The sequence below is a fragment of the Ochotona curzoniae genome, unplaced genomic scaffold (genome assembly GCF_017591425.1).
Source record: "Ochotona curzoniae isolate NIBS_2020 unplaced genomic scaffold, NIBS_Ocur_1.0 contig_43, whole genome shotgun sequence".
Taxonomy (NCBI): domain Eukaryota; kingdom Metazoa; phylum Chordata; class Mammalia; order Lagomorpha; family Ochotonidae; genus Ochotona; species Ochotona curzoniae.
The window spans coordinates 29,737,175-29,755,362 of record NW_024466218.1 but is presented as its reverse complement, the minus strand read 5'-3'; the positions used below and the strand labels follow the sequence as shown (position 1 = coordinate 29,755,362).

The 18,188-nt window shown below is 43.3% G+C and overlaps 1 protein-coding gene across 1 annotated transcript in view; it reads left to right on the top strand.

Annotated features, from left to right (window-relative positions):
• PIGN (phosphatidylinositol glycan anchor biosynthesis class N) overlaps nucleotides 1-18,188 on the top strand; it is a 93,861-nt gene that overhangs the window by 15,835 nt on the left and 59,838 nt on the right. Inside the window, exons 7-12 of the mRNA XM_040985074.1 lie at nucleotides 1,747-1,877; nucleotides 3,012-3,128; nucleotides 7,143-7,183; nucleotides 10,947-11,006; nucleotides 12,450-12,542; nucleotides 13,755-13,810. Coding sequence (XP_040841008.1) covers nucleotides 1,747-1,877; nucleotides 3,012-3,128; nucleotides 7,143-7,183; nucleotides 10,947-11,006; nucleotides 12,450-12,542; nucleotides 13,755-13,810 — 498 coding nt within the window. The remainder of the gene's footprint in view (nucleotides 1-1,746; nucleotides 1,878-3,011; nucleotides 3,129-7,142; nucleotides 7,184-10,946; nucleotides 11,007-12,449; nucleotides 12,543-13,754; nucleotides 13,811-18,188) is intronic.

Genomic DNA, 18,188 nt, shown 5'->3' with positions numbered 1-18,188 from the left:
TAATTTTAATGCTATGTTCAATTTGAATGTTTTGAGAAAAACAACTATTCTGTTTATACCTGTGAAATATTTTGGTGTTTTTGTACTTAAAACAGAGCTAACGTTTTAACTTACTGATATAATGTATGATGATGTTCAGTTATATAAGTTGTAATATGGTGTAATGATTAACATGGTATGCATTGTAAGCAGTTGTAGCCAGTGTAAGTAAAATAAATCCTGCCTGTATCCTGTATTCTTTGTGTATCCAGCAAAGAAGACAATATTTTATCTAAAATATTAATATATCTTAGAAAACTCTTGACTCTTGAAATAAAGTGCTTTATGGCATCAATTATTGTTATTATTTGAAAGTGAAAGGGGCACACAAAGAGAAATAGAAACCCACACACAAGTGGTGGTAGGGAGAGAGAGAGAGAGAGAGAGATCTTTCATCTGCTGATTTCACTCTTCAAATGCCCAGTCTAGCCAGAGCTGGGTGAGGCAGGAATCAGGAGCCTGATCCTCAGTTCAGGTCTCCTCTGTGTCTGCCAGGGACACAAGGACTTGGCCACTCAGCGTGTTAGCAGGAGCTGGAATTGGAAGCAGTTCTGGAATTCAGATCCAGGCACTCTGCCAGGTGCGGGTGTAGGCATCCCAAGCTGCATCTTACCAGGAGTGGCAGAGGTGTCTGTTTCAGCATTTGTTTTTACATTTCCCAAAAGCTACATGATTAGCCATTGCTTGTGTATTTCATTTAATCAGTATTTAGAAGTAATTGTATAAAGTTTTCTATACTGTAATTCATTACATTCTTTGTATACAGCAGTAAATATTTTTCTCACTTTTGTAAATAATAAAGGAAAAGCTATGCTACTGTTTTATTCTTTGCTTTGATTTTGGTTCCGATTAGCTCTAACTGTGCAGTCTGCTCAGGTGGCTGCCAGTAATGAATATTTCATGTTCTATGTTTTAAGATGACAGACTGTTTTAATTGATGGAATGAACATTCATATGAAACCAACCTAGTGCAATTGTATGGAAAGCCTAAACTTAATATTTTTTAAAACATTGTATTTTGTATACAAATATTTTATGAGGTAAAATATTTTGTATTTGAAACAATGTTTCATGTGTTTTTATAAAGATTTATTTTTAATTGGAAAGCAGAGGAACAAAGAGAAGAGACACAGAGAGTGAGAGGTTTTGCATCTGCTGATTCCCAGTCCAGGTGGCCCAGTGGCTCGGGTAGAGCCAGGGGGAAGCCAGGAGCCTGGGACTGCACCTGGGTGGCAAGAGCTTGAGCGCGTGGGCCATCTGCTGCTCTTCCTGGCGTATTGGCAGGGACCTGGATCAGAAATGGAATAGCCAGAACTCAAAGCGTTGTTCACGCGGGCTGCCAGCATCGCAGGCAGTGGCTCACTTTGTTGTGCCAGGTAACTCCCCGGAGATATGTGTGTTTGAGCGTGTGCACAACAACATAGTTCACATTTTGAACAGGAGAACTTGAAGGTCATCATTCTGTCTTTGGGACTTAAAAATGAATTCCACTTAAGTAATTTAAACCATCCTTGAAAGTTACTTTAGGTTCTTTTTGTTTACTAAAGGAGAAAAAAATATTTGCAATAGTTTAAAGAGCCCTCATTTTAAAATATTGAAGATGAAATATAAATATTTTAGTGATGCCTGATTTTGAATGTATTAAATGCATGTTGAATAAATTTGATTTCTCTAAATTAATTCGCCATTCTGTTTCTTTATACACAGGGAGTATAAGAACAATATTAAAAAAGTCGACAATGGAGTAAAAGAAATTGTGTCCCTGTTTAGAAATTTTTATGGAAATGATGAGAAAACAGCATTTATTTTTACCTCTGACCATGGAATGACAGACTGGGGTTAGTCTGTATGTGATATATGTTTTATAATTAAAAATACTGGTAACTGTATCTTGCCACAGTCATAATTTTTTTAAAGATTTTAATTTTTTGAAAGGCAGAGTGACACAGAGAGAGAGAAAGACAAAAAAAAATCCTCCATCCATTGGTTTACTGCCCAAATAAACACAGCAGTTGGGACTGGACTAGGTGGAAGCCAGTGTCCTAGAATTCCAGCTAGTCTTGCACACTGGTGGCAGGATCTGAAGACCCTGGGCCAGCCTCACTGCTTTCCCAGGTGCATTAGCAAGGAGCCGGATCAGAAGTGACGTCTGGGGCTCCAACTGGTGCTCTCTTATGGGCTGCTGGCCATGCAGGAAGAAGCTTGACTCACAGCACTGCCAACCGCACTGAGAGGATTAGATGTCCTAGTATATGCAGAATAGCTAATGCATAATTATTAATATGTTAGTGTAAGAAGACTGAGGTTATATAAAAATAACTATAAAAAGAATGTGTTCTCATTTACAAATGAGAAATTAGAAAAATGTGTGGAAAAGGAACTGTAAAATAGCTACTACTTACCTATCTAGAATTCACTGTGCACGATGATAAAGGGAGACACGTGCAGTTGGTGCTGCTGTGACCTGCATAGGCTTGGGAGATTCCCAGTGCCGACGCCATGTGTGCACAGGCGACAGCAGGAGGGGAAAAGAAGGTGTGGGTTCCTACGTGGCTGCTATCGGAGCCACTTTCTCATGGGCATTCTTGGGTGCCCAGCAGCCAGCGTGGCTCTGAAGCCAGGGGTTCTAGACGTCGCTGGCTTTCCATGCCCGCCTGGAGCTGCGCCACCTGCCCCTAACCCGCTGCTTTCCCACTTAGGAACTCTGCCGAGTTCAGCCTTCCTCAGTGCTGGTGTTGTTGACATGCGCTCTGCCTCCTTCTTCTCTCAACCAGAGTCATTCGGGAGATGCGGTGATTTGTTTTAGTTTATTTCCTGTTTTGGATTATGAGTAATTGTAAAAATCATAAGTGTTTGGAAACGTGCTGGCAAGAATTTATAAGTGACTCAACTCGTTTAGGAAAAGTATCCAAAAACTGAGCTGTAACTGACTTCTTTCTTCCTTCCTGCCCTGGCGTGGCTGGCATTTGTAGGTTCCCACGGGGCTGGTCATCCTTCAGAGACGCTGACTCCGTTGGTTGCCTGGGGAGCTGGCATCAAAGACGCCCAGCAGGTCTCAGCCCAGTACTTTGATGATGCATTTCTGAAAGGTAAAGTTGTTTACCTTGATTGTGTTTATACATATAACGTTCCTAAATAAAAGAAGTTTAATAATTGCTTTTCAGACTATAGTTTTAAATCCCTCATGTAGCTGATCAGGTCATTGTTATTTCAGTGCAAATGCCGCAGATTAAAGAGTAGCTAGTCTGTCTTCCTCACAGCGTCATTTGTTGAGTATGTGTTAGCATATCACTGCTAGGAAGCCTGTTTTTGGATCTTTCTAGAGTGATAAACCACATTTTTGATCTTGTATCGAATCATTAGTTTATTTGAATGTGCAGTAAAATTAGTAGATAAGAAATCTAAGGTTTTGAAGGAAAATAATAAATTTGATTTGCTATCTTCCAACCTGAAAAAATTCATATCAGAGACAAAGCCTGGTGTTTCTGAGCTGCGGTGAGAGGCAGCTCTGGCGCTGAGCTGTTTCTTCCTGGGAGAGTCAGGTTCTCCTGGTTCGCGCTGTGTAAGCAGCGTGGCGTGCAGAGGGCTCTTCCTCCTGTGTTGCATCGTAGGTGTGTGGAGCAGGGCCTTAGTGGAGGGCCAGGAGCGTGCAGCCACGCACACTGCCCTCATGTTTCCAAATTGTTTAGAACATAAAAGGAAAATACTACATATATTTGGGATAGTTCTTGATTTTTTTTTTAAAGATTTATTTTTTTATTACAAAGTCAGATGTACAGAGAGGAGGAGAGACAGAGAGGAAGATCTTCCATCCGATGATTCACTCCCCAAGTGAGCGCAACGGCCGATGCTATGCTGATCCAAAGCCAGGATCCAGGAACTTCTTCCGGGTCTCCCACAGGGGTGCAGGGTCCCAAGGCTTTGGGCCATCCTCGACTGCTTTCCCAGGCCACAAGCAGGGTGCTGGATGGGAAGTAGAGCTGCTGGGATTAGAACCGGTGCCCATATGGGATCCCAGCGTGTTCAAAGCGAGGAGTTTAGCCTCTAGGCCACGCCGTTGGGCCCTCTTGATTTTTTTTTTTTAAATATTTATCTTTATTGAAAAGTCAGATTTACAGAGAGAAGGGGAGTCAGAAAGATCTTTAATCCACTGCTTAACTCCCCAAGTGGCCGCAACAGCTGGAGTTAAGTTGATCCAAAGCCAGGAGTTTCTCTGGGTCTCCCACACAGGTGCAGGGCTCCAAGGCTTTGGGTCATCCTCTGCCGCCTTCCCAGGCCGCAAGCAGGCAGCTGAAGGGTAGTAGAGCAGCTGGGATATGAACTGATGCCCATATGGGATCCTAGTGCTTGTGAGGTGAGGACTTTAGCCACTAGGCTAGTGCACCGGGACCCCTTAATTTCAGTATAATTTAACACACTAGGTTGGAACCTAAAACAATAATAAATAAATAATAAATAAAGCTCAAATAATAAATAAAGCTTATGGAAACTGCTGAGGAGAAACAAAGTAAATAGGTAAGAAAATGTAAGATTGGGCACCTCCCCTCTTGCCCCTAGAGTTTTTATTGAGGTATTTAATAGAGTAGATGAAGTTTACTGATCTTAATTCCTCTGTGTGTGTGTGTGTGTGTGGTCAGCAACTAGATCGAGACACACAGAGGTGACCGCGCCCCGCAGGTCGGGACCTGTTTGTGGAGTGGACTGATATTGACACGAGGATCAGAGGAAGCGGCTGAGGGGAAGGGCAAGTACGGTCCAGGCAGAGAGAGCAGCATGGGACGGGCAAGCACAGCTCCGAGGACCCGAAGCCGGGGACGTGGCTGCGTGCTCAGCTGAGAGCGGGGAGCGGGGAGCCAAAGGCCGGTCATTGGAGACAGCTGGCTGTGAACGCGCAGAGTCCGGGCTCTAAAAGGCGTCAGGGAGAGGCTGACACGGCCGTTCAGCATGTGACCTGCAAGCACCAGCGTCCCGTAGGGGCGGTGCTTTGTATCCCGGCAGCTCCGCTCCCCGACCGGCTCCCTGCTCGTGGCCTGGGAAAGCAGTCGAGGATGGCCCAAGGCCTCAGCACCCTGCGCCCACATGTGGAATCCTGCACCATAGGAAACCCAGAGGCGGTTCCTGGTTCCTGGCTTCAGATCAGCTCAATTCCGGCCGTTGAGGCCATTCAGGGAATGAACCAGTGGAAGATCTTTGTCTCTCCTGCTCTCCACACGCTGTCTTTACAATAAAAAGAAATAAATCACTAAAAAAAAGATGTTAAAGCTAGCACTATAAAGATTCCAGTTTACTGTAGGAGTGCTCTTTTGTCTGCTTTGTGATAAATACATTCAATTCAGTCTAAAGACAAGCTAGAATAGAATGTTTGTTCATAAGGGATATAATTTTATTTTTATTTCACAATGAATTGGTGGCTTAAAATCATCTGACATTAAGAATTGTTACAGAAGGGTTGTATTTTGGACCTGGTGCGGTAGCCTAGCTGCTAAAGTGCTCACCTTGCATGCATCAGGATCCCATATGGCGCCGGTTCTAACCCTAGCAGCCCTGCTTCCCATCCAGCTCCCTGCTTGTGGCCCGGGAAAGCAGTCTAGGACGGCCCAAAGCCTTGGGACGCTGCACCCATGTGGGAGACCTGGAAGAGACTCCTGGTTCCTGGCTTCGGATTGGCGCAGTTCTGGCTGATTCGACCGCTTTGGGAGTGAATCAGTGGACAGAAGATCTTTGTCTCTGTTCCTCTCTGTATATCTGACTTTGTAATAAAAAAATAAGCATTTTTTAAATAAAAAAGGAGGGATGTATTTTTTTCTTGTGACATTAAATGTCAGCTTGCAGTGGAAGGGTCTGCGCAGTTTTTCCTCATTAGGACATAACTGTGCAATTTGGCAGCTGACTAGTGCAAAAGGAACGTACCTTGAAGCTTTGGGTAATATGTCCTGACCCTGTTAAGTCAGGTCACGAGCCCATGCTTTCACTCCTGCTTATGGACATTTCTGAGCATCCTCGTCCAGGGAGGAGCTGTCTCTGAGGGCAGTCTCAGCAGTGATTGCAGCAGTGGCACAGCTGTGGTCTCACGTGGCAGCTGCCACCCCGAGCGGGACAAGCTCGCGTGGAGCTGCGTGCTGTCAGCTGAGCTGCGCCTCCCGCGCGGGCCTGCACGCGTGGCCAGGCGGGCCGCCGCTGTCAGCACGTCCTTCTGCTGCTGCCTGCCCTGCTTTAGCCTTGACGCTGGGAAAAGGCAGACAAGTCCTCTCAGAAAGCACATTGTTCCTTCTCATTCTTTTTTAATAGATTAATTTATTTTATTGGAAAATCAGATATACAGAGAGATTCAGAGACAGAGAGATCTTCCATCTACTGTTTCACTCCCCAAGTGGCTGCAGTGGCTGGAGCTGAGCTGATCTGAAGCCAGGAGCCAGGAGCCTTCTCTGCGTCTCCCACACTGGTGCAGGGTCCCCAGGCTTTGGGCCGTCCTAGACTGCTTTCCCAGGCCACAAGCAGAGAGCTGGATGGGAAGCGGGGCTGCTGGGACATGAACTGGAGCCCATATGGGATCCCGACGTGCAAGATGAGGACTTTAGCCACTAGGCTATCGTGCTGGGCCCCGTTTTCATTCTTTTAAAACTCATTTTTGAATAAAGTATGTTCTGCCTTTTTTCTTTTTTTTGTATAGCCGCTTGCTCTTACCACTTGACATAAAAACACGTTTCCAGGGGCCTGTGGTGTGTCTCCGTGGGTTATGCAGCTGCTTAACGTGCCAGTATCTGCTCTCAGAGTCCGAGCTGGCGTCACGTTGCTCCACTTGCAGCCCAGCTTCTTCCTGATGCTCCTGGGAAGGTGGGAGCACGTGGCGACCCACGAGCGCAGCCCTGCCACCCGCGCGGGGCAGGGTGGGGTCTGTCCCCGGCTTCAGTTCCGCCCATACAGTGGATGGAAGATCTCTTTCTCGTTCTTCCCTAAGTTTCAGATAAATAAATAAATTGTTTTTTAAAGAGATGTTTCTAGTATTTGTAATATTTCTATATAGTGTTGACCATTCCTAAAAATCAAATGACTTACTCATTTCGAAGTGTTTTAACATCAGATTCTTTGTCTGTGTCTTTCAGAATGGGGGTTGGAGAATTGGAAGAGGCAAGATGTAAATCAGGTATCCATTTCTAATCATACTAAATTAATCATTTAAAATCATATTAAAATTTACCTCTTATAAAAAATCTGAACTATGAAGTTTAGACAAAAATTATAAAACACATATATTAGAATTAATGGTGAGGGATTTTTTTGAAAAACTCTTTAGTTACAAAGACTATTTGAAGCTTAAATATTTTAGTCCAGATAATGTCTTGTAATAAAACCAGCCACAGCAGCTAGGTAGGTGCTCGGCTTAGTGTGGCAGGGAGGCCAGTGGTGGGGACAGCTGGCCGCTGTTGGTGGCTGAGTCCCTGGCCCAGCTCCTGCTCTGCGCCCTGGCAGGCAGCCAGGCTTCAAAGCATTGCTGTCATCATGTGGCAGTCCCAGACCGAGTCCCCAGCTCCTGGTGTTGACCAGGCTCAGCTGCCGGCACCTGGGGAGTGACTGAGCGGATGTGAGACCGTCTCTCTCTCAGGCTGCGTGTCGTTTTGTCTCTCTATCCCTCTACTTCTCGAATCATTCAAATGAAGGGAAAGTAAAAGGAGGTTCCCCCCGAATAACACTGGCTCGTGGACTGCTGTGTGGAAATGTGCACACCTGTTTCATTTCTGTCATTTCTTGCACTGTTACAGGACGTTTCCAGCACAGATCTAACAGAACTGTTATGCGTTCTTTCCTGTGATACAGCAGTTACTGTTTTTCTTTTACAAGTTTTACCTTTAATTCTACAAATACAATGGTGAGAATGCAAATAACTCACTTAGAAACCAGTTAGAGGGAAATATGTGGCTACCTCCTAACACTCACTAAATGTGAGCGCAGGGCTGTCAGTCCGGGAGGTGTGCGTGCTGTCACCAGTGCGAGGTGCTTGGTTGTCGCTGTGGTAGGTGTGCCACCAAAGCAGCTACTGCCAAGGATGTGGCGTCGTTGGCTGTGGCCTCCACGCTGGCAGGAGTGTCCTGCCTTCCAGGTCACCTCACAAGCTGATGAGTTTCTTCCTGGGACAAACAAGGTCTCGTGTCCTTTCAGGCCTGATGTTACAGAAACCTGAGCTGCGCTCTCCTCCAAAACAACCTCTTCTCTCAGGAAGGAGCAAGTGGGAAATGCATCAAGTCAGAATAGCAATTTTTTAGTCTATTGTTTTAGGAAGCACTGTCAGGGGGCAGGAGTCCCCGACGCGTGGATGAGATCCTGGATGCAGGTGCATTGTCACGCACAGCTGTCGGGCCGGGACTCTTGCCTCAGGCTGCAGTGACAAGATGACACTCACTCTCTTTGTGAACACTCCTGTGCTTGCACTGCGTTTATACTTTATGCATGGAGGGTATAAAGCTAGTAAGAAGAGGGGAACTTATGCTTTATATAGACAAGGACAGACATTAATCAAAAACTCAGTAACATTACTGCTGTCATCACTACAGAAGAGGCTTCTGAGAATATTCAGTGAGACACACCTGGTAGACTTGTCTCCAGAACTTACTAAGAAGAGCTAAGGATTGAGTGGTGCGGAAGGATAAGCGGGGATTATGAACCCGAGCCCGTGGGAGGAAGTGCTTCTGGGCAGAGGGGCCCGTGCATGTGGGACTCTGATGAAGAGTGTCGGTGGCCTGTGACAAGCCACTGTGACCTTGGTATGCTGTGAGGGAGGGATGAACACACAGACCCTGCGGGGCCCCGGGGGCCTTCTGGACTTGATCCTAAGTGTCCAGGAAGTGTGTGAACCCAGCAGAGTGATGGGACCCTTTTGCTGTCATTATTTATTAGAGGTTTATGTTATTATTTGAAAAAGAGGCAGTGGTGGAGAGATAGTGATCCAGTTTTTTTTATGAACAAATTCTTCTGGTTGCAGTTCAGAGAACAGATGGAGAGAGGCCAGCACTGGATTCTAGGGGGAAAGGAAAGCAGTTTGGGCGACTTGGTAGACGTCTAGTTCTCTTGCGCTTGGTAAAGACCGTACAGTACAGACAGGTAACGGGACAAGGATTAAAAGCCTGGGAAGAAACTGGTTGAAATGCCAATTATAGATGAGAGACTGGAAGGGGGAGCTATAGAAGGGGAGTTGGGTGAGGTTAAGGGAACTGAGCAGTGTGGTGTCCCGAGAGGTAAAGAAAGGCATATTCGAGCCCAGCGCCTTGCGGCTGAAGTGCTCGCCTTGCACGTGCCGGGATCCCATACAGGCACTGGTTCTAACCCTGGTGACCCCGCTTCCCATCCAGCTCCCTGCTGTGGCCTGGGAAAGCAGTCAAGGACGGTCCGTAGCCTTGGGACTCTGCACCCGTGTGGGCTCCTGGCTTCAGATCAGCTCAGCTCCGGCCACTGCGGCTGCTTGGGGAGTGAATGAGTGGACGGAAGATCTTTGTCTCTGTCTCTGTTCTTCTCTGTACATCAGACTTTGCAATAAAAATAAATCTTAAAAAAGGCATGTTCTTCCCAGTGCAGTTAAGGAGCTTATAATAATAGTGTGGTAATGACAACTACCGATTATTGCGGCCTGTCATATGCTAAGTGCTTTGTTTTTGTCTGCTGGAATTGTATAAGGAAGACTCATTTTTTTTTTAACTTGATAAGGAAACCGAGGCATTGGGGAATAGGTTTGTCCACTTGTCATTCCCAATAGTAAAATGTCTGAGAGTGACTAAAGAAAAGGGGTTGTCAGCTAACATTTCAGTTCCCAGGGTGAGGGCCCCATCTGGTGATGACCTTGTTGCCAGCAGGGCCTTAGGCAGAACATCACGTGGCAAGAGACAGGCAGCACACTGGTGATCGCTCTCTCCTTCCTATGGGCTTGATAAAGTCTGCAGCAACTCAGTGATGGGGCACCCCGATGATCTTGTCTGATCCTAATCAGATTCAACAAGGTGAATCCTGAAGGAACCCCCTCAACAGCATAGGCAGGTGAAGTTCCCGCCCACTTCCTGCCTCACAATGAGGTGAAGTTGCAGCTGTGAGCCCCCGGGAGCACATCCCATCCAAACTGTGGCAGGGATGAAAGAACCCACTGACGGTCTCAGAGCTGGCGGGCAAGGATTGGAAACTGGCAGTGTGTCTGCCACCCACTTCACCAGCCGAAGAGCTGTGAGAGCTACACAAACACACAGATTTAGAAACATGCTAGTTGTTAGTTGTTTTAGTACGAGCGCCTGTGGGATGGTAAGGGGTCAGAGCACACTGCCGTGGGCTGAGCAACAGGAGGAGAGGAAATGAAGTCGGAAAGTGTCTGGGAAACTGAGCTAGGAGAGATCGCCAAGATGGCGCCTGCGGTGTCTGATGGAAGAGCCTGTTTTCTCCTCGGCTGTGTGTGTGTGTGTGTACACGCTCCTCCGGCTGTTTCTCTTTGAAGTCACCTGTGTTTAGTTCCCGGGTGCCACTGTGACGTCGTATCTATGAGTCACCTGAGCTCCACACCCGAAGCGCCGCCCTCAGGTTAAGTTGCTACTTACTTCCTCACAATGGGGATTGAACTTGGAGGGATTTTTTTGCAAAGTACTGAAAAACTTACAGAAAATAATTAAGTCCTTGGCTCTTAGGAGAAGCAACCTTTTCTGTGTATATATTTTACATTTAGTACTCTTCATGGTTACTTTTCAAATTTATTTTTTATAAGTTCATGTACTCTAGCAAAATGACATTGAGAGATAATATTTCCAGTATATTAAATTCATGGTCGAGGCTAACTGATTATAATGAATGTCATCATTACATTATAGAATATACTTTGATTAAATTATTCCTCGGTTTGGTGTCTGTGATTAGAATTGGATTTTCTTTTCTGTTTGTAGGCTGATATTGCACCGTTGATGGCTTCCCTTATTGGAGTTCCTTTTCCCCTTAATTCAGTGGTAAAGAATAAATTATTGTTATCAAATCTCAGTATATACAAAAAAATGACACATTAAAATTATAACATTTTATTTCTCTACATAATTTTTGATAAGATTTAATATTTTTGTATGTTTACTTCTAAATATGTAAAACCTCTTATTGTATATATTAAAATCTGTGACATGAAACACAAAGCAAATAACTTTTCTTCAAACTGTTTTTATTTTCTGAAATACCTATGGTTTAGATCTTTGTAGTCTAGTTATAGATGATGTTTATACACACACACACACAAAGCTTTTGGTTGCAGGAAGCAACAGAAAACAAATCTATTTGAAGGGAAATTATTGAAAAGGTATCAGTGGTTTGTGGAATCAAACTTGAAAACCAGGCTTGGAAAGGAACGCGGAGAGCTGCGGAGACTGGGAAGGCGCAGCGGGGCTGTTGCGCTGACGTCACCAGTCCTGGCGCAGAGTGGCAGGGCTCCCCACGCTGGCCTTCCTCCTGGAGTCCAGTGGGTGCCCGGCTTTCTGGGTACCCTTGTGGGGGGCACACAGGCACCTGGTTACAGGCCCAGCATGTGAAATCCACTGAGAACAATGCCATGAAGAATGGGCTAGATATTGAAAAGCAAAAACAAAAATCTTTTAAAAACAAAATATATTCCCCCTTGTCAGGCACTTTTAATTAGCTCTTTAATGATCAAACTTACTTTAAAAAAATGTCCAAGTCAAAACTCTTTAATACAGCCCTGACAATCATAATGGCGTGTGTGTGAATAATGAGGCAAGTTGCACTGCGGGTCCTGACGCAGCGTGTGCGGCACGCACACTGGTCCATGGGTGCCATCGTCCCTGTTGAAGCATGCTGGTTCATGGGTGCCATCATCCCTGTTGTCGAAGCACGCTGGTCCATGGGTGCCATCGTCCCTGTTGTCGAAGCACGCTGGTCCATGGGTGCCATCGTCCCTGTCCCTTTTGTCGAAGCACACTGGTCCATGGGTGCCATCGTCCCTGTTGTCGAAGCATGATGGTCCATGGGTGCCATCGTCCCTGTTGTCGAAGCACGCTGGTCCATCAGGTGCCATCGTCCGTGTTGTCGAAGCACACTGGTCCATGGGTGCCATCGTCCGTGTTGTTGAAGCATGCTGGTCCATGGGTGCCATCGTCCCTGTTGTCGAAGCACGCCGGTCGCGATCCATGCTGGGAAGCGTCCTTTGAGTGCACACTGCCTTGCTCGTAGTAATCGCTGTGACAATTTTAGCTTTTATTGAATTTAATATCGTATTTACTTTACAAGGAAAATAATAGAACATCTTTCAATTATACTTTTAGAAAAAAATTCCTCATTTCATTAATGTTGTTTGGCCATATGTCTTTTCTGCTTCCCTTTTAAGCCTGGTTTGTGTTATGACAGCCTGAGCTTTGTTAATATTGATACTAATCAAGTGTTTTTTCCAGGGAATCCTTCCTGTGGATTATCTTAACTGCACCGATCTCTTCAAAGCAGAAAGCATGTTTACAAATGCAGTACAGATTCTTGAACAGTTCAAGGTGAGACATACATTCCTACATAGAGAACACTATAATTTATAAATCAGAGATATTAAAGAAAACATTTTATATTTTAATCAATGAATTCTTGTAATGTAGTATCTTTAGATTTCAAATAGTTGACCAGGGTCATAAGAATTCATACTTCAAGGCCTTGCTTGGCGTCTGCCTCCCTGCTAATGTGCCTGGGAAAGTAGCCGAGGATGGCTTGAGGGCCTGGGTCCTGCCACACACGGGGGAGTTTCCAGTGGAATTCCAGGTTCTGACTGAGCCATAGGGGTTACAGTAGGGTGAAGACATTTCTCTGTGTGTGTGTGTCTTTTTTTTTTGCCTTTCAAATATATACAACTTTTTTTTGTGGGGTGGGGGGAAGTTGTGTTTCTAAGATACAGGTTCATTGAGTCAGTTTGTATAGTTATGTTTGAATTTTGTTCCTAATTGTAAGATTACCATATGTGCTTTTTAAAAAACATTTATTATATTTTAATTTGAAAGGCAAATTTACAGTGAGAAGGAGAGACAGAAAGATCATCTTTCTGCTGGTTCACTTCTTAAATGGCTGGCTCAGCCAGAGCTGAGCCAATCTGAAGCAAGGATCCAGGGGGTTCTTGCAGTCTGCCACCAGGATGGATGCAGGGACCCAGGGGCTTGAGTCATTCTCCACTGCTTTCCCAGGCCATAAGCAGGAAGCTAGAAGAGAAGTGGAGCAGCTAGGGCATGAACCACATGGGATGCCAGCACTACAGGTGGAGGCCTAGCCTACTCTACCATGGTGCTGCCTCACCATATATGCTTATAAACACAGGTCAAGTTTTAATTGTTGTTCCCTGTTGAAGTAGTATCAGGTATTACAACATTATTACATTTATTGTCTTCTTTTATGTTCATTATTATAGATACATTAAGAACTTGAAGTCACTGAGTAAAGAGTGACTCTAAAACTTAACATGGTTAAGAATAAGGAGCTTGGCTTATTTTGTTTCAAATAGTTAAGGAAACTATATTTTTAACTACATTAGGTTATTTTGTTTTGATGTTTAACTCCCAGTGTCTTGAGGTAGTAAAAAAGTAGTTAACTGAAACAATATAGCGACATGAAGTTCCATTTGTTTTCAAAGTGTTAAACACCCCTGAGGACTCATTTTAATTGATGTTGAATTTCAAAGTGAAATCTGTTGTTTTCTTTCTCATATTTTTATTGTTGGTTTTCAGGTGAAAATGACTCAGAAAAAAGAAGTTACTTTACCATTTTTATTTACACCATTTAAGTAAGTCCTTTTTGCATTTTATTTATTTATTTATTTGGTAACTTGAAGGAAGCATTTTTTCACTATTTAATATTGTTAGGATAGATTGATTTCCTTGTGAGTGCTGTCTTCTCATGTACTTGTGCTCCAAATGAGAAGGTTCTTAGTAACTCTTGGCAAATAATGTGTCTAGATGTCCCAACTTAGAATAGAAATTAAAGGGACCTCAAAGCAAGAGCAATGAGCTTTAAGTAATAGATGGATTGAATGTGAAGCTGGAGGAAATAGCGTGATGTGATATGTGGAGAACATATTTCCTGTCGCCCCAAAAAGCAACAGCAAGCTGAAGCTGAAGGGAAAAGGAAACGGTTCAAAGCTTGCAGGAACCTGCTTCAAATAGAAAGCAGCCGTAGTTGTCTCCTAATGAACAGTGGCTGGAAGTAAGAAAAAAGGAAGTTGGCATTGTCCTGTGGGTTAAGTCCTACAGAAACAGGCGGGGTATTCTAATCATAATGTGGAACTTTGTTGTTAAACGAATATAATCATACCAGTACAAACATCCGTTTTCAGGTTTTAAAGGCAATCCTTAGGCAACCCATGGAGGAATTAATTTTAATTAAGAATGGAATGTTTGGCAATGTACAAGTACAGTAAGCAGATTGAAAGTGAAGGGGGAACGGAAATGGACTGGGGACGATAGTGGTGCTGTTGTCCTCATGGATTAGAGTGAATGCCGTTGTCCGTAGTTGAGAGAACACAGCAAAATCTTAGATGGGAAATGAATCAAGATGACCATCACACACAAAGTCGGGATGGAGAAACCGCCGGGTGAGGCGGGAAAGAGACCCCGAGGCAGCGCAGTGTGCACAGGAAGTGCCTCGCATCCCCAGGTCAGGGAGCAGTAAGAAAACTGAAGATGCTTTCCAGTGCCACTTCACGCAGACACGGCTAGACGCTGTTACCTCTGCTTGGCCAGCTCTCAGCTCAGACAGGGCGGGCAGACAGGGACTCACTGAGGGATAGTAAGCCCCTCTCTGAGATTTAAAAAAAAATTAAAGCATATGCATTCATTATTTTATAAGACATCTGAAAAAACAAAATAAACATTCTAATTATTTCTGTGAATCAGAAAATGTAACAGGGCAAAGATACCATTTGCAGTAGAAATAAAATGCTCAGGAATAGAATAATGAGAAATGTATGCTGTGGAGAAAATTATGAAATTATACTTAAGGTGTGTTTAAGATCTAAATAAATGTTAGTAATGTACAGCATTTTAAAAATATGAATCCTCTCCAATATACTTGTTAAATAGAATGTAATAGGAGAAATTTTCACATAACTTAAGATAATTTTAAAATTTGTATTGAAAAATAAACCTTCATGAATAGTTTATGTGTTGTTGAGAAAGAAAAACAAAGAGGTTTGCTCCAGTGGACAGAAAACATGTCTTCTGTTTACATGTCCTCAAGCTGTCATAATTATGTAAAAGGCATTGGGGCAGGCTAAATGTAGGCTGAAGAACTGAGTAGGTACTGTGCAAAGATACTGAGTCCTGGTCCACTTCTGCCCCAGCTGCGGGCCATTTTCCACCCTGGAAGGCCGGGAGTGGGCGCCGGCCCACGAAGCTGGGTCCCTGCTCCCCATGTAGGAGAACCTGTGTGAGTCTGTGGCTGCACTCCACATAGCACAGCTCTGAATGCCACAGGTTTTGGAAGAATGAACCAGAGGGAAGATCTCTCTTCTTCCACTAACTCTCCAATAACTAAAAAGTAAATGAAACGAAGATTCATTTCAAACCAGAGGAAGAAGATATTATTGTGGGGGGTGGGAATTCCTTCATTTAAAAAAACTGAAGCTAAAACTAGACACCAGCTACTGCATCACTTCATCCAAACACCAAATACCACAGTGATTAAACAACTAAATACTTATACAAAAGTAAAAATTGATGTTTATAATAAGGAAATAGTCATACAGGAAAGGTTGATAATTTGTTTGCATCAAATAAGCTTTGAATTAGGAGAAAATATTTAATATGTAACAAATATTAACAATTATAGACTCTAGAGAATTTTATATATTGAGAGAAAAAAAGAAAGACCCTCTTGAAAATGGACAAAGCTATTCACAAAGGCCAACACGTACGTGGCCCTGAGTCGTGAAAGGAAGACCTCCCGAGCCTGTGTCTGCTTCACTTAATATAGATAAATTCTCAGGAAGTGGCTGGTTTGTAAACTGGGATATTGGTAAAAGGGAAAGGTAGAAAGGAAAGTTTGTAAAATGGGACATTGCATTAAAAAATGAAGTAGGCTGTTGTGATGTACTTTGGCATCATTAACTGAAAAACGTAGGTGGGTGCTGCGGGTCCGCCTGGCGGCTCCGTGATCTGAATGTATTAACAGTAATTTGGAAAAGACGCCAGAGCCAATCGGAATGCTGATTTGAAGATGACTTCTCTGTAGTCTGGGGAGATAGGAATGGCATCAATTATTTTGAAAAGAGTGTTTCTTTTTAGCCATTGCAAACACTTCGCCCTTCCTCGGGTATTGTGCAGTGGATGTCGGGGGCGTGAGAAGACTCTGCCTTTTGTGCTTTAGGGAAAGGAAAAGGCCAGTGAGCCCTTGTAAGCTTATTTGTTCAATACACTGAATTTCCTTGATTCTACCTCGTTTGTTTCCTTTTAGCCACCTTTTCCCATACAGGTAATGTTAATATTACCTTCTTGAAAAACTAGATTAAATGGTTGTTGATGCATGGACATCATTAAAGGTAAAGGAACGCTTTGATCATGCCTCTGTTTAGCTAAGCGGGTCGCCCAGGTTATCACAAAATATTGCCCCTTCAGTGAACGTGATATTTTCTTTTTGTAAATACCTTTTTCGTTCACCTGTTACATTTGAAAAATTTATCTAGTATACTGATACCTGAAAATCGTGATCTTTAGATTTTACTTGTAGGATTGGTTTCACCATTAGCATTAGTTTAGTAGTATCTCCACAATTCTTCCAGTATCCTGTGTAGTCTTTTCTAGTGTATTTATGAATAATGATGGAATAATGATGGAATGATAAAATAAATAGATCACTAATGTTCTCTATCCTGGGGCTTGTAAGGCGATTACTTAGGTCTAGTGATAATTGAGTATCTTGCTTATTAAAAAACAAATTTCCTCTTTCATATTTTAAAAGATTCTGGAAATAGTTAAAGTCCTAAAAAATCCACTCTGACAAATAGTTAAAACTGGTCAAAAGAGAAACTTAAAACTAAAATTGGGCGCTGGTGGTCTGCCGAGGATTGACCACCAGGTGGAGCTACAGGACTAGAAAGAGCCTAGCTTGAGGAGAAACATTTTCTTTCTTTCTTTTTTTAAGATTTATTTATTTTCTATTACAAAGTCAGATATACAGAGAGGAAGAGAGACAGAGAGGAACATCTTCTGTCCGATGATTCACTCCCCAAGTGACCGCAATGGCCGGTGCTGCGCTGATCCAAAGCCAGGAACCAGGAACCTCTTCTGGGTATCCCACACTGGTGCAGGATCCCAAAGTCTTGGTCCGTCCTTGAATGCTTTCCCAGGCCACAAGCAGGGAGCTGGAAGGGAAGTGGAGCTGCCAGGATTAGAACTGGCACCCATATGGCATGCGCATTCAAGGCAAGGACTTTAGCCACTAGGCTAAGGCGTGGGGCTCATATATGCCTTTTATAGAAACAGAAGCTTTGTTGCCTCTTTTTTCTTTTGAAGAATTATCTTATAAATTTAGGAAACATACATTTTCACTAAACTTTAAAGTACTTTCTTCTACAATGGCAAAAGACCGATTTCTTTTATTTCCTTTAGTCTGGTGTAGTTTCTTACTTAGTCCAGTTATAGACACTAGTTTTAATGTGAACCTTTCTGCCACTAACTACCAAAAAAGTCATTTTCTGCTTCTACACTGGTCAACTTTGAAAATATAATCTTTCTAAATCGCCTTCATATGCAGGAAAATATCTGCACACTGACTTATGACAGAAGATATGATTCTAAATTATTTATTATGCTAAAGAAGGCATTCTAGTTATAATTTTTATTCTTTTTTGTATGTATCCTCTTGAAATATCTTTTCCTCCTAACACATTTTTAAAAAACGAATGGACAAGTATCACTAAGATTGTGGGCCACGTTTGGATGCAAGTGAATATTTTTTAGGACAAAAATCAAAGGAAAAAAGATATACTTGAAAGGGTAGCGATTTAGGCCCTTATCTTGTACCCACTAGTCCTTGCTGAATAATTGAGAAAATTCTTGTTAGTCCTAAACCGTGATTTTTTTTCTTGCGTGGTGCAGAGTGGCTCTGAGGTGGAGCTGTATGGCACAAATGTAACAAAGAATGTATACATTTACGGCGGTGTTTAT